The sequence below is a fragment of the Puma concolor genome, chromosome A2 (genome assembly GCF_028749965.1).
Source record: "Puma concolor isolate L17-30 chromosome A2, mPumCon1.1.hap2, whole genome shotgun sequence".
Classification (NCBI taxonomy): Eukaryota; Metazoa; Chordata; class Mammalia; order Carnivora; family Felidae; genus Puma; species Puma concolor.
This window is the reverse complement of record NC_141668.1, coordinates 147,544,997-147,563,630: the sequence shown is the minus strand read 5'-3', so window position 1 is coordinate 147,563,630 and position 18,634 is coordinate 147,544,997. Positions and strand designations below refer to the sequence as shown.

Here is an 18,634-nt window from a genome sequence, read left to right as displayed (position 1 = left end):
AGTGGCAGGCACATTACTATACAGGAACAATAAATGTTTGCTGAAATGCCTGTCTGAAATCATATAATGTAGGCATTGTTTACAAAATTATTTTCATTTAAAGCTATGCTCCACCATGTCATCAAGAGCTCTTTATACACACACACACACACACACACACACACACACACACACACACACACATTGACTTCAAGGTGCAAACCCATTAATAACACTTATAATCAGTTATTCAAATTGCAAATGAGGTCAAAGCTTCTGTGCCTTCTGACACATACCAACTACATTCATTACAGATCCCCCAAGTTAGATTTAGCACTGAAATAGTAGGAATAGTAGGATTTATACTCTTTATTTTTGTATCAAAGAAATAATATCCTCTGTAAAATAAAACAAAAACAAAAACAACCTAGTGTGCTTATTTTAGGGAAAATGAATTTTCTTTCTATTACTTATCAATTCTTCCCCTCTTGGATTACTCATTGAGACAGTACTTTCATTTGTATAGAATTATCAAAACCCAAGGGATGAGGTAACAATGTGGGGCTGAAAAATGGACAAGTAGGCAGTGATATAGTACAATAAGGTGAAAGGATCTGTAACAGCCAAAAGGAGATGGACATTTCCTGTGGACAAAAATAAGTATGGAGGGGCCAATTGTGGACAATGGCACATATCTCAGAGTTTTGGAGACTGGAAAAAATACCATGCATTACTGCTCCTCAAACTTTTCCATCAAAGTATCCCTAAGTAAACTAAAGGAGTTACAAGTATCCCTCCAAGTGTGGGGAAGATAGCCCAAAGCATCCTCTCCATAACACCCAAGCAAGAAATTTCTTTAAAGTATATTGTTTTACTTTAAAAATGTGGCTACAATTTTTATTCTGTATCCATGTTTCTCTAGCATGAAAATATTGTTTTAAGTCATTTACCATAATGTAAAATTGATATTCCAGAAGAGTAGCCACATTTAACCTACACTTTGTGTCCAGCATGGTACCGTATCTCCTAACCTGGAAGTATTGAGTGATCCTTTTGGGAAGCACAGATGAATGTAGAGTACCCAACACAAAGATTAGTATATAACAGGCCCTCAATAAAGTGGATATGTTGTTATTATTATTGATATTGTTGTTACCCCAAGCAAAAGATCCTGGGACATTGAAAAAATATAGAATAAGCCACACAAATGTGGTGAAAACAAGAAAACTTTCAAGGAGCTACATTGTACACAGAGCAGAGAAGAGAAGCATAGGGCATCCTGCTGAAGGGAGTTACAGTAAATATTTTCCTTTGAATTCAGGCAGTTTTGCAAAGGAAACTATGTCCCCAAAGTCTTCACACAGCCCCTCAAACAAACTCTTTAGTCTCCTGAGGCTACCATGAATGGGACTTATCAGCATAGTTCATTTGTTTTTCCAGACTCACCTCTTTTTCAGTCAGTTCAGCTTGTAAAGCATTGACCTTCTCTTTCAGGTCTTTGTTCTCTTTTCGGAAAGATTCTATTTCTTCCAATCTTTCTCGATCATCTCTCTCCCGCTGTTCTTTCAAACGCTCAATTATTCTCTCCTTTGAGACAAGTGTTAAAAAAGAGGAAGTGAGAAACCATCAGTGTGTGTGTGCTAAGGCATGCTACAAAAGGAAATGGGAGGCAATAAATGTAAGAAATGCTCTATATGAATCAACACATGCAAGATAGTCTAAATTGGGTTTGTTATGCACATATAACAGCATTTGGGAAAGACAATCAATATGGCTTTTGGCTTACTAATAAAATTTAGCATCACAGAGTTGCAAGGGACTTTAATGTTCAAGCTCTGAGGCTGTTTTGGTTCATGGCAGTACTTGGAAAATTCTAAAAGCAGTTCCAGAAGATGGAGGTTTAGGCACCATGACTCTAGACTTACTAAAGCCTTCAATGGACAAGTGGAAGAAGCGAAACTAACTTCTTGGTTCAACCCTCTTTGCTTGGCTTTTCCATTTGATATCAAAAAAACTTCCTTGGTTTCTGAAGACTCTTCTCTGGCTAGAAAGGGGATCTGAGTGGAGCAAGACCTAGGCCCTCTAGGGGTCTGAACTCATGCTGAGAACCAGAGACAAAATAAAGAATGAGCTCACTGTTGTATAAGTGATTTTATAATGTGCCTGGAAATGTTCATTTTCCTCCACATTTTTTCGATGTCTTCTTGGCAATCAGTAGAGACTCCCAAAATATTGCTTGAATTTGACAAAGCTCAAACAGCAGCTTTCCCTTACTGAAAGCTTACTACATGCTAGACACTGTGAAGTGCCCTTCTCCATCTAGGCATCATCACAACTGTGGGGTCTGAACCCCCCGTGCTACTAGTAACAGTGTAGTAGTGAGAAACCCAGACCAAGGACCAGCTAATTCATCCAAGGTGACCCAGCACATAAACAGAAGGCACACCCTGGAATTCAGGGCTCTCTGAGTCTTAGCCATGTCCATAAGACCACAATGCCACAAACATATGCATAGTGTCATTTAAGAAGATCTGAGCCCCTTGCTGCTCTTGACTTATATACTGAAAACACTACTCTGGTAGACATGTTTTCCAAAAATTTGGAAACTTACCAATATCAGAACAAGAACCTTATTCTTTTTAAGTAAAATTCCATTTGGGCAAGATTGAGTTAGATTTCTGAAATTTGTTTCAAATTATCCAACACATATCTGAACTTTCTTTTGGATGGCAATTCTTTTTTTTTTTTTTAATTTAAATTCAAGTTAGATAATATACAGTATAGTCTTGGCTTCAGGGGTAGAACCCAGTGATTCATCTCTTAATATGACACCCAATGTTCATCCCTAAAAGTGTCCTCCTTAATGCCTCCATCACCCATTTAACCCATCCCTCACTCCCCCTCCAGCAACCCTCAGTTTGTTCTCTGTATTTAAGAGTCTCTTATGGTTTGCCTCCCTCTCTGTTTTTATCTTATTTTTCCTTCCCTTCCCTATGTTCATCTGTTGAGTTTCTCAAATTCCACATACAAGTGAAATCATATGATATCTGTCTTTCTCTGACTTATTTATCTTAGCATGATACACTCTAGTTCCAACCACGTTGTTGCAAATGACAAAATTGCATTCTTTTCATTGCCAACTAGTATTCCATTGTGTGTGTGTGTGTGTGTGTGTGCGCGCGCACGCGCAACACACATACACACGCATACACACACCACAACTTCTTTATCCATTCATCAGTCAATGGACATTAGAGGTCTTTCCACACTTCGGCTATTGTTGATAGAGCTGTTATCATTGGGGTGCATGTGCCCCTTCGAATCAGCATTTTTGTATCGTTTAGATAAACTCTTAATAGTGCAATTGCTGGGTCATAGGGTAGTTCTATTTTTTTATTTTTTGAGGAACCTCCATACTGTTTTCCAGAGTGGTTGCACCAGTTTGCATTCCCGCCAACAGTGCAAAAGTGTTCACCCTATTTACATCCTTGCCAACATCTGTTGTTTCTTGAGTTGTTGATTTTAGCCATTTTGACAGGTGTAAGGTGGTATCTCATTGTGGTTTTGATTTCTATTTCCCATTTGAAAATGAATGGTGTTAAGCATCTTTTCATGTGTCTGTCAGCCATCTGCATGTCTTCTTTGGAAAAGCACCTATTGATGTCTTCTGCCCACTTATTCACTGGATTATTTGTTTTTGGGGTGTTGAGTTGGTAGTTATTTATAGATTTTTGGATACTAACCCTTTATCTGATATGTCACTTGCAAATATCTTCTCCCATTCCATCGGGTGCCTTTTAGTTTTGTTGATTGTTACCATTGCTGTGCAGAAGCTTTTTTTCTTGAGGAGGTCCCAATAGTTCATTTTTGCTTTTATTTACCTTGCTTCCAGAGACATGTTAAGTAAGAAGTTGCTGTGGCCAAGGTCAAAGAGGTTACTGCCTATTTTCTCCTGCAGGATTTTGATGACTTCCTGTCTCACATTTAGGTATTCCATCCATTTTGAGTTTATTGTTGTGTATGGTATAAGAAAGTGTCTAGGCTCATTCCTCTGCATGTCGCTGTCCAGTTTTCCCAGTGCCATTTACTTAAGAGACTATCTTGTTTCCATTGGATACTCTTTCCTGCTTTGTCAAAGATTAGTTGGCCATATGTTTGTGGGTCCATTTCTGGGTTCTCTATTCTATTCCATTGATCTGTGTGTCTGCTTTTGTGCCAGCACCATGCCATCTTGATAATTACAGTTTTGTAATACAGCTTAAAGTCTGGAATTGTGATGCCTTCAGCTGTGGTTTTCTTTTTCAACATTACTTTGGCTATTTGGGGTCTTTTGAGGTTCAATACAAATTTTAGGCTTGTTTGTTCTAGCTATGTGAAGAATGCTGGTGTTACTTTGATAGAGATTGCATTGAATGTATAGATTGCTTTGGGTAGTATGGACATTTTAACATTATTTGTTCTTTCAATCCATGAGCATGGAATGCTTTTCCATTTGTTTGTGTCTTCTTCAATTTCTTTCATAAGCTTTCTATAGTTTTCAGTGTACAGATCATTTACCTCTTTGGTTAGGTTTATTCCTAGGTATTTTATGGTTTTTGGTGCAAATTTAAATGGAATCAATTCCTTGGTATCACTTTCTGCTGATTCATTATTGTGTATAGAAATGCAACGGATTTCTGTACATTGACTTTATTTCCTGCGACTTTGCAGAATTCATGGATCAACTCTAGCAGTTTTTTGGTGAAGTCTTTCAGGTTTCCCATGTAGAGTATCATGTCATCTGTGAAGAGTTAAAGTTTGACTTCTTTCTTGCCAATTTGAATGCCTTTTATTTCATTTTGTTGTCTGACTGCTAAGGCTAGGACGTCCAGTACTATGTTGAACGATGGTAGTGAGACTGGACATCCCTGTCATGTTCCTGATCTTAGGGAGAAAGCTCTAAATTTTTCCCCCTCAAGGATGATATTAGCTGTGGGCCTTTCGTATATGGCCTTTATGAAGTTGAGGAATATTTCTTCTATGCTTACTTTCTTTAAGATTTTTATCAAGAAAGGAAATTGAATCAGTTATCAAAAATCTCCCAACAAATAAGAGTCTTGGGCCAGATGGCTTGCCAGGGGAATTCTACCAGCCATTTAAAGTAGAGTTAATATCTATTCTTCTCAAACTGTTCAAAAAAAATAGAAATGGAACAGAAACTTCCAAACTCATTCCATGAAGCCAGCATTACCTTGATTCCAAAACCAGACAAAGACCCCACTAAAAAGGAAAATTACGGGCCATTATCCCCGATAAACCTGGATGCAAAAATTCTCAACAAGATACTACTAAATCGAATTCAACAGTACATTAGAAGAATTATTCACCATGATCACCAGGACTCATTCCTGGGCAGCAGGGCTGGTTCAATATTCACAAATCAATCAATGTGATACACCACATTAATAAAAGAAAGGATAAGAACCATATGATCCTTTCAATAGATGTAGAAAAAGCATTTGACAAAATACAGCATCCTTTCTGGATAGTGATCCTTAAAAAATACTGGTGCAACAGCTACTTTTAAGGATCCTGATATTATCTTTTATATGCTTATAAGTACATAGTACAAGACAAGGCCTGATACATAGGACAATGTAAAACAGTATGTGGTGCAGAGGGAAGTTAGTTTGAACACTTAGCCTGTGATTTAAGGTCCCCCAGGGAAGCAATTGTTCTACCCCAATGACAATAATTTATGTACTTAATGCTTTCAAGGAAAAAAAGAAGTATCATTATTGTTTTGCAATTAGTTAAAAACACTTTAAAATGAAGTATATTATTACAACAGTGGGGGTGGAAACAGAACAAGTCAGTCTACTAATTGCCTACATTTATTTCTTCTTGATTCCAGTTATAGTCCTATTTCACTCTGTCTGTGACACTGGTGAGTGGATAATTATGGGATCTACAAAAGAAGACACTGGCCTCAGTGCACAGGAAGTCTCTTAAGGGCTTTTAAAAATTTCGGCAACTGAGCCCTTACTGCCTTATGCCTACACTTACTGCAAAAGCATCACAAATGGTCACCCAGCTACCAGGCTCTCTCCATCCCATCATTTCCACCATATGGGATGTTGGAGTGACATTTTTTTAAAGTCCCAAACTGACTATGTCACTTCACTATTTGGAAGCCTTCCCAGGAATCACTCCTGCCGGATCATATGGCGTTTATTCCCACTCGGCACCCTTCATGTGGTTTTACTGCATGTCCATTCCTCCCAGCCCAGCTTTCCAAGCACTCAACTCCTGTGAGTCTTTTAACCCATGGCTGGGCAAACTGTCTGGCATGCTGGAGGCACGAATAAGAAGTCAAATTAGGGATCATCTTAGCTTCAAAGGCAGGGAAATAAAATTAAGTATACGTGTTAACATCCAGAAGGTGTCAGAGTCATTTGGTAAGTAGGTTGATTCACTCTAACCACTTTTACTATTGACTGGGCATTGATGACAAAAAAAATCAGCAAGCACTATAATGTTTTTAAGTGTTATTGATGATTCAATACTACGAAATATTTCTCCGTCAATCACAAAACTAATTTAACTGTCAGCCACGCAGGGCCAGATGTCAAAAACATGTGTTAAAAGGCCCTAATATGCCATGATCTACTTGATTAACAACTAACTTGCAGAAATTCCAACAATGTGTTCTTGTTTTAGTCTTATTTGCATTGGCAAGTGCTCCTTGTGCACTCATCTGGCTCTGCACGAATCTAATCTATTTGTGCTTTATCACTGAGCGGGAACTGAATTGCAGTGGCCTCCGGCTCTGTTATCTGCCTTTCTCAACTGCTTATCTGCTATATGGCTACAGCAAACTTGGCGAGACCAGCTTTATAAATACTGTGGGTTCCGTCTCTTGAGCTTCTGTGTGTCAATCCTAGAACTATGTCATACTCAATCTTAACTTGCTAAATGGCATTATTTTTTTGCACTGTGAATATGTATATAAGTTCCTGGAAACTAAAAGGAATAACACACTTCCCAGAATGTCACAACCCAAGTGGAATGGTGAATAGTGCCCAATAGGTTCTATTTATCAGCCAAATGACAGCAAATAATTAGATGCTCTATGAGTCCAAAAGTTTTAATTAATCATTTTATTTTTTGTACCATCTTGTTCCAGGGGGTCTGTTCAATTAAATGTGGATAAAACTGAATGAACCTTGTGAGGGAAGGGCCAATAAAGGTGATTGTGATGTTGTCAAAAGCACAATTATCAGGTTTGAATTTCAGTCCCATTCCATCACCCATAAGCTGAGTGGCCCTGGGATAGTGCAGGGGAGACAACAAAGTCCCAACCAAGGGCCAACTTAGATTAGAAGTGGTTTCCTGGAGTACTGGGTTCAGAAGTTAGCATAGGCCATGCCATGGTCTGTCCATGACATAGCCCCAGGACCCAGAAATGGGGAATGGTGCTGCACCTGTCCAAAATTTTCATCTCTGGGCAAGTCATTTCACCTCATTGAGCCAATTTCCCATCTTTAAAATGGAAGAGGATGGGTTTGGTATTTCTTAAGGTGTGGTCACCTGACCACTTTCATCAGAATCACTGGGCATGCTTGTAAAAATCATAGGTTCCTTAGCCCCAGAGCAAAGCAACTGAATCAGAATCACTAGGAAATGGGACCCAGGAAACTGTTATTTGAAGAAGCTCCCAATTGGATGTCATAGGTAAGTGATGAATCACTGGGTTCTACTCCTGAAGCCAAGACTGCATGGTATGTTAACTAACTTGAGAATTAAAAAAGAAGAAGAAGAAGAAGAAGAAGAAGAAGAAGAAGAAGAAGAAGAAGAAGAACCCTAGACGATAAGAATATTTGGATAAAAGTTCGATACCCACTGGGATAAATACTTAAAAGGAATCTACTATTCTTCAACCCATGACAGAGAACCTTGACAGTTCCTATCCAATGTTTTTATCTGTGCTTATCAAATACACTAATATCCTGATTTTAGCACCTTTTAAAAATTCCCTCCATATAAATTGATCTGTGTTTGCTTGTATTCTTCAATACTGTGAAAATCTACAAGTCAGATGCAAATAAGGTTTGAAAACTAAGAGCTCACAGGCCAAAGCTGGCCCACATCATATTTGACTTGAGCATCATAATACTTTAATGTATTATGTGAACTTGAATGATCTGAGGCAGGTCAAAGACTCCGCAGCTTGCCACAGTTGCCAGCAATTCTTACTGTCTCACACCAAACCCTCTTCCCTCATTTTTGTTCCCTATCTCGCCCTTCAAGGTATCTAACTACTCAACTCCTCATGTATTGCCCAAATCAGATTTCATGTACTTCAGATTCTGGATCAGCAGACTGATTAATTATTATCAAGGTAGTTCCACAGACAATGGAACTTAGAGGTCAGCAAATTTTGAAAATAAGGCACTAAGAGAAGAGGCTTGCCCCACGGGAGGCAATAACTCTCAAGTGGTGGCATGGGTTTGAGGGGGGTCAGACTCCCACAGACCTCAGCCTTCCTTGCAGTCATCCCCTTCTTCTCAAAGGAGGTGCTTAGATAAAAAGAGTAGTTTCAGATTTGGAAATTGTTTGGGGATTTAAACTAGAATAAATCTAATCTTAATAGGGCCAGTGGAAAAAATGATAAAATCCTGCCAAGAATCCACGATATGAAAAAATTATATGGTATATGTTTATGTAAAGTTACAGAAAGAAATTGAGAGGTAGTAATGGACTGACATCATATTACTCAAAACTGCAAACAGAATAATCATTAATAGTTTTTAGACCAATTCACTCATTCAAATGTTTTACAAACAAAATTACTACAGAGTTTTGGTAATAAATTCTTGAAAATATTAAAAAGAATATTTTCCCTGAAAAATCATCTTATTTATTCTTGTAAGTTTTCAAATTAAATCTTTATAATTTAATATTATAAATGCGACAATGTTATAATTTCTTTCTAGCCATAAAAAGAATTAGATCATCTTTTTAGCTTCTCTATTTTTTTATATACTGCAGAGGCTCTCAGACTAGAGTGTACATCACAATGATTCAAGGAACTTCCTAAAATACAGAATCGCAAGCCCTTTCAAGGTTCTGATTAAGTATAGATGGAACCTAATAATTTAGATTTTCAACAGGCAACTCCTGGTGATTCTGAAGCAGAAGTCAAAGAAGGCTTCTTTAAAATACATGGCTTAAAAAACCTGTGGCCATTTAAACTAATGCCTCCCATTACACAAATTTGAGGTACTGAGAAAGGCAGTTACCTGCCAAGGTCATCCAGTAAGTTAGTGGCAGGGCTGAGACTGGCTCCTAGGTCTCCTTCCACTTGACCTTATTACATCAGTTTATAGACTATGATAATGCGGAATATAGAAGACAGGCAGTCTAGCTCTCAAAGTCCACATCCCTGACTACTGTGCAATACAGCTTCTCAGGAAGCTGAACTCCCATAAGGAGATGAATTAAATCTCCAGGAAGTAAAGAACATTCTAGGCTAGGTAATTGGGTATGAAAAGGGTCTGAGGCAGGAGGGAACATAGTGGACGTGAACATTTAGAAGGCCAGCATAGCTAGAATACAAAGAATGAGGAAAGACAGATGGGGATGAGGCTGGAAAAGAAGGAAGGAAAGAAGGGAAGAAGGAAGGGAGGGAGGATACAAGGGAGAAAAGGAAAGAGGAAAGAAGGATGGGAAGGAGAGAAGAGTAAGGCAGGCAGAGAGGTAGATGACCAGGTATGAGCCAGATCAGATGAAGCGATGGACTATATAGGCCAGGTTAAGGATTTCAGTTTTTACCATCCTAAGAAAAGTAACAAGCTCGTGAAGGTTTTCAAGCAGGGCCAAATGTGATGTAATCAGGTTTGCACTTCAAGGATCTCCTGGCTTATTTAATGTGCCAAGTCTACTGAGGAGGGCTAACATGGCAGTGGGAGGTCCAGCTGGGACTGGGGGTAGTGAGAGCACATAGAGAAAGGCAGGCACATTTAAATACATTTAGATCACTTCCTCCCAACCACCCCCATTATTCAGCCCAAGCTCACCTTTTCTGACAAAGCCTCTTCTAGTGTTGCTAGCGCAGTATCCGTGTTACTAGAATCTGTCTGCAAGGACTTTACTCTGTCTTTCAGATTGGTTAGTTGCTTGTCTTTATCCCTAAGCTGTTCTTGCAAGTTTTCAATCTGAAAATAAAAATTAACCATATTTAATGCATATTTTATTACATATCCAAGGACAACATTCCTGAAGTGGACCTGTTTTAAAAAATAGACCAAGGTTATGGACACTGTCATCATTACAAGGTTACACTGACTTAGAATCAAGGCCATCTTGATGAGTCCTTCATCCTTCCATAATTCAACTTTGTATTCAAATGGCAATACAGATAAGCAGACTACCTCTTTGTATACAGATGCAAGCCCTTCAGATATGTAAGCATTATTATTCCTATCCCTCCCACCAGACCTTTAAGTCTGAAGTCCATAACCTAATCTTCGTACAGTGTATCAGGGAATACATATGCAGGATTTTTTCATTCAATGAAAAGACTAGTATTGGGTGTCCATTCTGCATTAAGCACCAGAATAATATAAGGCAGGACCTATGTTGTCGTCATTCACTCACTCCTGTATTCAGTATTAAACTTTGTGATATGCTAAATGTTGTCAAGTGGCTGTTTCAAAGTAACCACATGAAAAGCCAACTAGGTTATCATCAGTAGACCGTTAATGGGAAGAACTTGTGATATAAATCAAATGTAACAAGTACTACACACTCTATTTGGCAACTAAATCATGTGCTGGCAACCAACCAGCCACTTTTATCCACTATCTGCAGCCTGAAATAAACACGCTAAATGGCTGATTATAACGCCTGCCCATGAGAAGCAGCAAGGACCTTTCCTGGGCATTGCGTACATTATCATTCATGTTTTTATTCTCTGCTTTCAAACCATGTATTTCTTATCTAAGGATTAAAAAAAACACTGTACAAACAATTTATTCATATTAAGGGTTTTAAAGTGACAAGTAAAAAAAGCAGTACAACTCTAAGATAAGTCCATTCAAAATATTTGTACTCTGCACCCAGGCTTTCGCACGAAATCATTCCAAATGCATGTTTAACAGTGTGTGACTTAAACAAATTTTTGGATTATTTGATTCATTCAGCATAAATCTGGAATAAGATACAAATAATGACAGAAGTTGCAGCAACAAGGAGGAGGAGAAGAGGGTGACAGTGGGAGTGGCCGTGGTAGTAGCATCAAAATATCTCTGAATGCAAAAACATTGACCTTGCTGACGCTCAACTGGCAGGACACAGGACTTGGCTAATTTTTCCAATGGCTACAATCTATTTGAATGAACAGAAATGGACTTTTACCCCTCCCTCCCTCTCTCCCTTCCTTCCTTCCTTCATCTTCCCTCTCTTCCTACTTCTTTCCTTTTTTTTTCCCCACCAATATATCTTTTCAATAAGACATGTTTTCTGCCTTGAGACAGACATCCTGGAAACTCAAGTTATAGGTCAAATAATTAGTCTCTCTTTCATCAAAATGCAATGTATTCCTGCCCACTGTGAGAATTCACTGTCCTTCCATGAAAAACACAGGAACTCAAAGGCATAATCATCTGCAGTCAAAACAAAGGTTTCCTCCATTCCAGACAAGTGTTCATGTGGTTACACAATTCCATAAATAAATATATGGGTGAACAAGAATATGGATAGTTACATGTCAGGATGATACTCGTTATGTAAAAGAAGCTAACATCTGAGAAGACTGGCTCTATGAGGAGACTGTGTGTTATTATTTTGAGTATGCCCATACCCACAGATACATCTGTGTACATGAAAATGTGTAAATCCATGGTGGTCCTAAACAAACTAATTAGGCACCCCCTGTCACTCTGGGAGACAGTGCCCTGGACAGGACAGAGGACACCTTCCCTCAGGGCATCAGCCCTGGGGCAGTGGTAGGCACTGATTTCAAGGGACTTTGGGCACTGGAAATTGAGGCTGTAAGCCTGTGAGAGATTCCCTGGGGTCTCCCCAAATCACTGAGAGGACTGAAGAGGATTAGGGCTGGGGTCCTACCAGTATGCAGGTAATATAATAGCACTTGGTATTTTATGGTTTTTTGATAATAGCCATCCTAATGGGTAAAAGATGGTGTCTCATTGTAGTTTTGATTTTCATTTCCCTAATGACTAATAATGTTGAGTGATCTTTCCATGTGCTTACTGGCCATCTGTATATCTTCTTGGGAGAAATGCCTATTCAAACGCTTTTGCTCATTTTTGAATCACGTTTGATTTTTGTTGTCGAGTTTTAGGTATTCTCTGTATATTCTGCATATAAATCCCTTAACACATATAATTTACAAATGTTCCCTCCAATTCTGTGGGTTGCCTTTTCACTCTGCTGATAATTCTTTTGATGCATAAATCTCCCCCTTAGCACTGCTTTCTCTACATTCCATATGTTTTGGTACATTGCACTTTTGATTTCATTCGTCTTTAAGAATTTTTTCACTTCTTTTGTGATTTGTTTTGATTCATTCGTTGTTTTTTTTAATATGAAATTTATTGTCAAATTGGTTTCCGTACAACACCCAGTGCTCATCCCAACAGGTGCCCTCCTCAATGCCCAGCACCCACCCCCTCTCCCTCCCACCCCCCATCAACCCTCAGTTTATTCTCAGTTTTTAAGAGTCTCTTATGGTTTGGCTCTCTCCCTCTCTAACTTTTTTTTTCCCCTTCAATTCATTCATTGTTAACGAGTGTATTGTTTGGGGCACCTGGGTGGCTTAGTTGGTTGAGCGTCCAACTCTTGATTTTGGCTCAGGTCATATCCCAGGGTCGTGGAATCAAGCCCTGTGTCGGCCTCCACACTGAGCGTGAAGGCTGCTTAAGCTTTTCTCTCTCTCTCTCTCTCTCCCTCTGCCCCTCTCCCTTGCTCACATTGTATGTATAAATAAATAAATAAATAAATAAATAAATAAATAAATAAATAAATAAATAAATGTATGTTGTTTAATTTCTATAACTTAGCCAATTTTCCAGTTTTTCTGTTACTGATTTCTAACTTCATCCTCTTGTGGTTGGAGAAAATAGTCTGTATGACATGTATCTTTTGAAAATATATTGAGACTTAATCTGGGGATGAATATGGGGAATGCCCCATGTGCACTTGAGAAAATTACACATGCTGTCATTGTTGGGTAGAGTATTCTGAATATGTCTGTTAGATCTTGTTGATTTATTGTGTTAAGTCCTCTATTTCCCTACGTATCTTCTCTCTGGTTGTTTTATTATTAAGAGTGGGGTAATGGTGTCCCCAACGATTATTGCAAAACTGTCTTTTTCCTCCTTCAGGTCTGTCACCTTTTGCTTCACATATTTTGATGGCCTGTCATTAGGTTCATACATGCCTATATATGTCATATCTTCTGATAGTATTGAAACTTTAATTTATAATGCCTTTGTCTCTTGTAAACTTTTCTCTTTCCATTACTACTTGCAAAGGACATATTTCTCCTTGCTTTCACTTTCAATCTACTTGTGTCTTTGGATCTAAAGTGAGTCTTTCATAGATAGCATATAGTTGTATCATGTTGAGGGTGGGCTGTTTTTATGATTGTTTGATCTTAATCCATTCTGCCAGTCTCTGTCTCTCAATTAGAGACTTTAATCCATTTAAAGTAATTATTGAAAAGGAGGAATTTATATCTGTCATTTTGTTATTTGTTTCTTGCATACCTGATAATGTTTTTTGTTCATTTCCTGCATTGCTGTCTTCTTTTGTACTTAGTTGACTTTTTTGTACTGAAATTATTGAATTGTATTATCGTTTTGTGTGTGTGCGTGTGTGTGTGTTCTACACCTATTTTCTTTGTGACTACCATGGGTATTACATGTAACATCCAAAATTTATAACACTTAACACTTTGAATTGATACTAGTTTAGTTTCAATAACATACAAAAACTCGACTCTTTTACAGCTCCATCTCCACCCCTTTTGGTTGCTGATGTCACAAAATTATATCTTTATACATGGTGTACTCACAAATATAAACTAATGATTCTTTTTAATGCATTAGTCTCTTACATTACATAGAAAATTAAACATAAAGTTACAAACCAAAGTTACAATGATACTAGCTTTTAGACTAATAGTTTCTTAAAATATATTAGTCTCAGGGGCGCCTGGGTGGCTCAGTAGGTTGAGCGTTGGACTTTGGCTCAGGTCATGATCTCACAGTTCATGAGTGCAAGCCCCACATCAGGCTCGCAGCTATCAGCCCAGAGTTGGCTTCAGATCCTCGGTCCTCTTCTCTCTGCCCCTCCCCTATTTGCCCTCTCTCAGAAACAAATAAAACATTTAAAATAATAATAATAAAATAAATCGTTCTCTTAGATCATGTAGAAAACAGAAAGTGGAGTTACAAACCGTTGTTACAATAATAGTAGCTTTTATATTTGCCCATGTATTTGCCTTATTGAAATATTTATTTCTTACATGGCTTTGAGTTACCATCTAGTGTCCTTTCATTTCACCCTGCATGACTCCCTTGAGCACTTCTTGTAAGTCAGTTCCAGTGGTAACAAACTTCTAAGCTTTTGTTTATTTGGGAGTATCTTAATTTTTCCCTCACTGTTGAAGAACAGTTTTGCTGAATATATGATTCTTGGTTAACAGTTTTTTTTCTTTTATCATTTAATTATATCAACCCACTGTCTTCTGGCCTCCAAAGTTTCTGATCAGAAAACTGCTTATAAACTTATTTAGGATCCCTTGCAAATGACAAGTCACTTCTCTCTTGATGCTTTCAAGTAAGTATATCTTTGTCTCTGGATTTCAAAAGTTTGGTTATAATGTGTCTTGGTGTGGGTCCCTTTGCATTCATTTTTCTGAGAGTTTATTGAGCTTCCTGGATGTTCATATTCATGTCTTAAATCAAATTTGCAAAGTATCAGCCATTATTTCTTCAAAAATTTCCTTTGCCCCTTTATCTCTCTCCTTTCTGGGACTCCCCTAATGTGTGTGTTGGTCCACTTGATGATGTCCCAGAGGCCCCTCAGATTCTGCTTAATTTTCTTCAATATTTTTTTTGTTTCAAGTTCATTGGTTCTTCTGCCTACTCAAAGCTGCCTTTGAATCCTTCTAGTGAATTTTTCATTTCAGTTATTATACTTTTTCATCTCCAGAATTTCCTTTTGGTTTCCTCTGAGGTTTTCTATCTTTTCATTGATATTTCCATTTTGTTCATACATTGTTTTCTCTATTTCCCCCACATCTCCCATTAGTTCTTTTAGAGTGTTGTTTTAAGATCTTTGTCTAGAGGCGCCTGGGTGGCTCAGTTGGTTAAGTGTCCGACTTTGGCTCAGGTCATGATCTCACGGCTTGTGAGTTCAAGCCCCATGTCGGGCTCTGTGCTGATAGCTCAGAGCCTGGAGCCTGCTTCATGTTCTGTGTCTCCCTCTCTCTCTCCCTGCCCCTCCCCCACTCGTGCTCGCTCTCTCTGTCTCTCAAAAATAAATAAACATTAAAAAAAATTTTAATCTTTGTCTAGTAGATCTGCCATCAAGTCTTCTCAGGATCAGTTTCTGTTCATTTTTTCCCCTTTGAATAGATCGTACTTTCCCACTTTCTGCATGCCTTGTGATTTTTGCTGTTGTTGAAAACTAGATGTTTGAAACTCACAGTGTGGTACTCTGGAAATCAGCTTCTCTCCATATCCCAGGGTTTGCTGTTTTTGTTATTGTTGTCGTTTACTGTTTCTTATTTTGTGTTTGTTGCTGTCATCGTTGCTGTTGTTGTTGGCTATTTCTGTGCCAAAGATCAGTCTGAGATATAAATATAAGGTCTTCTTAGGTCTTTTCTGAGCCTGTGTCTTTTCCTGGGTATGTGTCCTCATTTTCTAATTTTCCTTATATATGAACTTGTTCATGAATGTCCTAGTCCTCAATGTATGGCTCTCAAAAGAGAAAATGGAGAGGGAAAAAGACTGCCAGCCTTTTAAGTCTCCTGAAAGTCACTTCAGCAGAAGGGGAGGGGCTTGCACCAATGTGGGGAGGTGTAACAACAATGGCTGCTGACTCTGACTGCACCTGTGATCAGAAGCAACAATCAATGATCAGAACACAGTTCCTTGATATTTGGAAGGCCGGTTTCTTTTTATTCACCCTGGCTCCTGCAAGCTGTGTGTAGGTTGCTCTAGGCACACATGTTTAGCTGCCTGCCACTTGGCTGAAGGGTGGGAAATGGTTAGCTTCTACTGTGTTAAGAGCTAACATTGACCCAAATTAACTGCATTTTACCATCTAAGCCTTCCCTGGAAGTTGTAAGCCTTTAATGGACTACAGACTTCCAAAATAGTTACATTAGACAGGTTCTGCTGGTTCAATTGTTGTCTAGATGGAGAGACAAATTCCTGGTGCCTTCTACTCCTCCATCTTCCCAAAATCCTTCTCCAGAAATACCCTTTACATAACAGCAAAGAAAAGGCAACACTGGTTGCTAAAACAGGATCCACTACACAATGGATTTAAATACAAAGATTTAAATCAACCCATTGTATGGGTTTCTATTGCTACATAAAATATTACCACAAACTTTGCAGGTTAAAACAATATGAATGTATTGTCCCACAATCTATACACCAGAAGTCCAAATGTGGTGTAATTGGTTTCTCTCCCTAAGGTCTCAGAAAGTAGATATCAAAAGGTCGATCAGGATGAGTTCTCATCTGGAACTTGGGGTCCTCTTTCAAGACCATTCAGATTGTTGGCATTATTCAGTTCACTGCTAGCTATTAGTTAGAAGTTGTTCTTAGCAACAAGAACCTGCCTCAGGTCTTCGCTATATGCCCCTCTCCATCTTCAAAACTAGCAACAGAGCACTTTTGCACGTCAAATCCCCTCCTCCATGCTTTGAATTTTTCTGACTTTTCTGTCTCTGACCTCTAGATTCAAATTTATAATGCTCAAGTGATTAGTTCAAGCCCACCCAGATAATCTCCCTTTTGGTTAACTCAAGGTCAATTGAATAGCAATCTTAATTACATCTGCAAATTCCCTTTTGCATAAAATGTAATCTAAACATTGACATAACACCTCGGGAGCCCATGTCATGAGGGCCATCCTAGAATTCTGCCTACTATCCCTATATATTTCATTTGGAATAAAAACAGAGAAGCGTTTTAAAAGATTCCTTAAACAAAGAATTCTAAAAGAGAAATTTATCCAAATCTGAAGAATTAATTATAATGGGATGTATGACATTTTAACATGGCATTTCTGATGCAGTCATTTTTATATGGCCTAAAATTAAAATAAAAATAAACTTTCAGCTTATAAAAAGGTTAGGTAGTGTATGCCCCAGACCTCTTCACTATAAACCAGGCACTGTCCTAAATACTTGCTTTTATTTTTTTAACATTTTATAATGAGATAATTGAGATTTCCATGCAGTTGTAAGAAATTATATTAAGAGATACCTTTTACACTTTTTACCCAGTTTCCTCTAATAGTAAAATCTAGCATAACTATAGTACAATATCACAAGCTGGAAATTGATGTTCATACAATCCACTGATCTTATTCAGGTATCACCATTTTTACATGCATTCATTGGTGTGTATGTGTGTCTGTATTTAGTCCTATGCAACTGTATCACATACGTAGATTCATGTGACCACCTCTAAGGTCAGGATACAGAACAATTCTATCCCCCAAAAGATCCCTTGTATTGTCCTTTTATAATTGCTCCCACCTATCTTCTGTCTCTGCCCCCCATCTCTAACCCCTGGCAACCATGAATTTGTCCTCCATTTCTATAACTTTGTGATTTCACAAATGTTACATAAACACAGGAACACAGTACATAACATAACCTTTGGCAGTGTTTTTTTTTTTTTTTTTCATTCAGTATGATTCTCTGGAAAGTCATCCAAGTTGTTATGTCTATCAATAATTTGTTCTCTTTTATTATTAAGTAGTGGCCCATGGTATGGATATACCAGCCTGTTTAACCATTTACCTGTTAAAGGACACTTGGGTTGTTTCTGGTTTGGGGCTATTATAAATAGGAGACTATGAATATTCACATATAAGTTTTTTCTATGAACATAAGTTTTCATTTCTCTGATATAAATGCCACCAGAGTGAAATTTCTGGGTCATGGGACTTGTGATTTTAACTGTATAAGAAACTGCCAAACTGTTTTCCAAAGTGGCTGTACCATTTTACATCCCTACAAGCAATGTAGGAAACATCTAATTTTTCTACATTCCCACCAACACTTTTGCTGTTGTCATGACTTATTATCTTAGTAATTCCAACAGATGTATAGTGACATCTCATTGTAGTTTTTTTTTTAACATTTATTTATTTTTGAGACAGAGAGAAACAGATCATGAACAAGGGAGGGTCAGAGAGAGAGGGAGACACAGAATCTGAAACAGGCTCCATGCTCTGAGCTGTCAGCACAGAGACCGAGGCGGGGCTCAAACTCACGGACCGCGAGATCATGACCTGAGCCGAAGTTGGATGCCTAACAGACTGAGCCGCCCAGGCGCCTCTCTCATTGTAGTTTTATTTTGCAGTTCCCCTTGTGGTTAATGACATTGAACACCTTTTC

General features: G+C 38.2%; 1 protein-coding gene across 10 annotated transcripts in view; it reads right to left on the bottom strand.

Moving 5' to 3' along the window:
* The window catches only part of ERC2 (ELKS/RAB6-interacting/CAST family member 2), a 934,759-nt gene that overhangs the window by 489,674 nt on the left and 426,451 nt on the right, over positions 1–18,634 (bottom strand). For all 10 annotated transcript variants that reach the window (XR_015248352.1, XR_015248351.1, XR_015248353.1 and 7 more), the window contains 2 exons: positions 10,038–10,175; positions 1,426–1,566 (listed from right to left, as the gene is read on the bottom strand). Coding sequence is in view for 7 of the 10 variants with exons in the window: in XM_086697880.1 (XP_086554006.1) it covers positions 1,426–1,566; positions 10,038–10,175 (279 nt within the window). In the remaining 3 variants the exon portion in view is untranslated. The remainder of the gene's footprint in view (positions 1–1,425; positions 1,567–10,037; positions 10,176–18,634) is intronic.